The 2076-nt window shown below is 41.0% G+C and overlaps 1 protein-coding gene across 1 annotated transcript; it reads right to left on the minus strand.

The window, feature by feature from the left end:
• Positions 1–7: 7 nt before the first annotated feature.
• On the minus strand, positions 8–1954 carry LOC121964128 (BTB/POZ domain-containing protein KCTD9-like; the record flags this gene model as incomplete). The annotated part of the gene is made up of 5 exons (XM_042514348.1): positions 8–233; positions 320–378; positions 702–795; positions 883–926; positions 1793–1954. Coding segments are annotated over 5 exons (511 nt in total), but the record flags the coding sequence as incomplete, so codon positions are not given.
• Between the last annotated feature and the right edge of the window lie 122 nt (positions 1955–2076).

Genomic DNA, 2076 nt, shown 5'->3' on the forward strand with positions numbered 1-2076 from the left:
GGCCACCAGGGGCCCTATCAGGGGCCGGATTTGGCCCGCGGGCCGTATGTTGAGGACAATGACGTACTGTGATCTGTGACGTTATGAAGTGTGTGTTTTTTTACCCAGCGGGTTGATGCCCTCGTTGATGATGAGCTGTCCGTGTCTCAGGTAATTCAGGATGGGTTCAAAGTAATCCGGACTGCGGTCGATCAGGTACGCGCCCTGAGAGTCCCGCTTGTTCCCCCAAACGTCTGAAATCAGATCACGCGTTTCATCACAACGAGACGTCAAATCAAAGACATCGATGATTTGTGTTTGAGGTGAAAAGTGAGCTCACCTTTCTCTCTGAACATGTGGGCCAGCATGCTCTCAGGCTCCTTACTGACCAGCGTGCTCCTGACCACACACACATAATATATATATAACACTTAGAAATGAAACAAGACACACAAATAAATCATTTAAATTAAATAAATATTTAGGAAATTAAATTAAATTTAAAAAATTGCAAGACAACAATACAATTACATTATGTTAACAATCAGTCACATAAATATAATAAAAAATAGAAATAAATAAAAAAGATTGCAAGACTAAAAATGACAAAAATATGTTAAAACATTAAAAAAAAATTAAAATATAATGTAGAAACATAGAAAATAATACACAAAAAAATATTCTCAATTATCATTATTAGTATTATCAGTTATTATGTTTACCTGGTGGTGGTGAAGCAGCGTCCTCCGACGTTGAGCGTCAGCCAGTCAGTGTGAGTCTGGTCTTTTTCGGGGCCCGTGAGGTCGTCCTGAGGATCTGCACACAGGTGGAGGAGCTGCAGGACTTTCAAACGTTTACGTGTTCAAACTTTTCATTAAATCGATTTTTCTGCCTCAAACTGACCTTCAAACGAGTCTCCCTCTGAAACGTACAGCACGTCATCGTCTCTGCACACACAAACACACAGTCAGCAGTTCACACTCAGTAAGGGACGGTTCCTAATTTATGAGCGGGGGGCGGAGCAGAGACACCTCAAACCATCTTTAAGCACCGAGGAGACACTTTATTCTGGTTTAGAGGAGCAGCATACAACCAATCATGATTTGCAGATTTCTTTGAGGATTTTCGGTGATTTTTGGGGCGGCCTGTAGCTCAGTTTGTAGAGCGGGCGCCTCATAAATAAAGAGGCGGGGTTTGTCTCCAGCCTGCGGCGCTTTGCTGCATCTCATCTTCTCTCCTCCGTTCAGGATCAAACCGTCCGATACAGAATGAAGGCAAAAGCCGTAAAAATAATCTTTTTTTTGTGATTTCTAAAGAATTTTTTTTTTTTTTTACATTTCATTGTTGTTCTTTTTTTCCTTTAAAAATGTTAAACATTTTGGTAAAAAATATATATATATATTTGGTGATTCTTAAAGACAACGTTGTGCAATGTTTTTTCAAATTTTGGCCATTTTTTAAGAAAACATTTTGGTAATTTTCTGGCTTTGTTTTTTTTTTTCTTTACAATTTTGGGTGATTTTTAAAGAAAACATTTTGGTGACTTTTTTTTTAAAAGGGGGCGATTTATTTTCTTTCAATTTTTTGGGAGATTTTTAAATGGGGGGCATTCTCCTTCCCTTCATTTTAGGGTTTGTATTGATTATTTATGTATGTATTATCATTATTTATGATGGCGCGTGTGGGATATTTGTGCTCTCGTGTACGTTTGTTTGTAAATGTTTCAGTGAAATAACGCTGTGAAAAAGGCCATGACATTAATGATCATTGATAATGATATTGATCTCGGTGTTGCCGTGTTTCGGTCCCGCACCTGATGAGGGTGATGTCATCGATCAGGCCGCCGTTCCCGTTATAAACACTGGAGGCTCTGATTCCCAGTTTGACGGAGGCCACCGACAGCAGGTCCTCCAGAGACCCGTACACGGCCACCACCTGCCCGGGAACACCGACAGCACGCGTCAGCTCCCGGTAACTCACCGGAAATCACACACCTCTAGCTGTTAGCAGCTAGCGGCTAACGGGAGCTAAACAAACCGTTTGTTTGCGGAAAAACGCGCCGGTTTCGCGGGTTTTTCCTCCGTTTCTTACCTTTCC

This window comes from Plectropomus leopardus, unplaced genomic scaffold (genome assembly GCF_008729295.1).
Source record: "Plectropomus leopardus isolate mb unplaced genomic scaffold, YSFRI_Pleo_2.0 unplaced_scaffold14146, whole genome shotgun sequence".
In the NCBI taxonomy this organism is placed as follows: Eukaryota; Metazoa; Chordata; class Actinopteri; order Perciformes; family Serranidae; genus Plectropomus; species Plectropomus leopardus.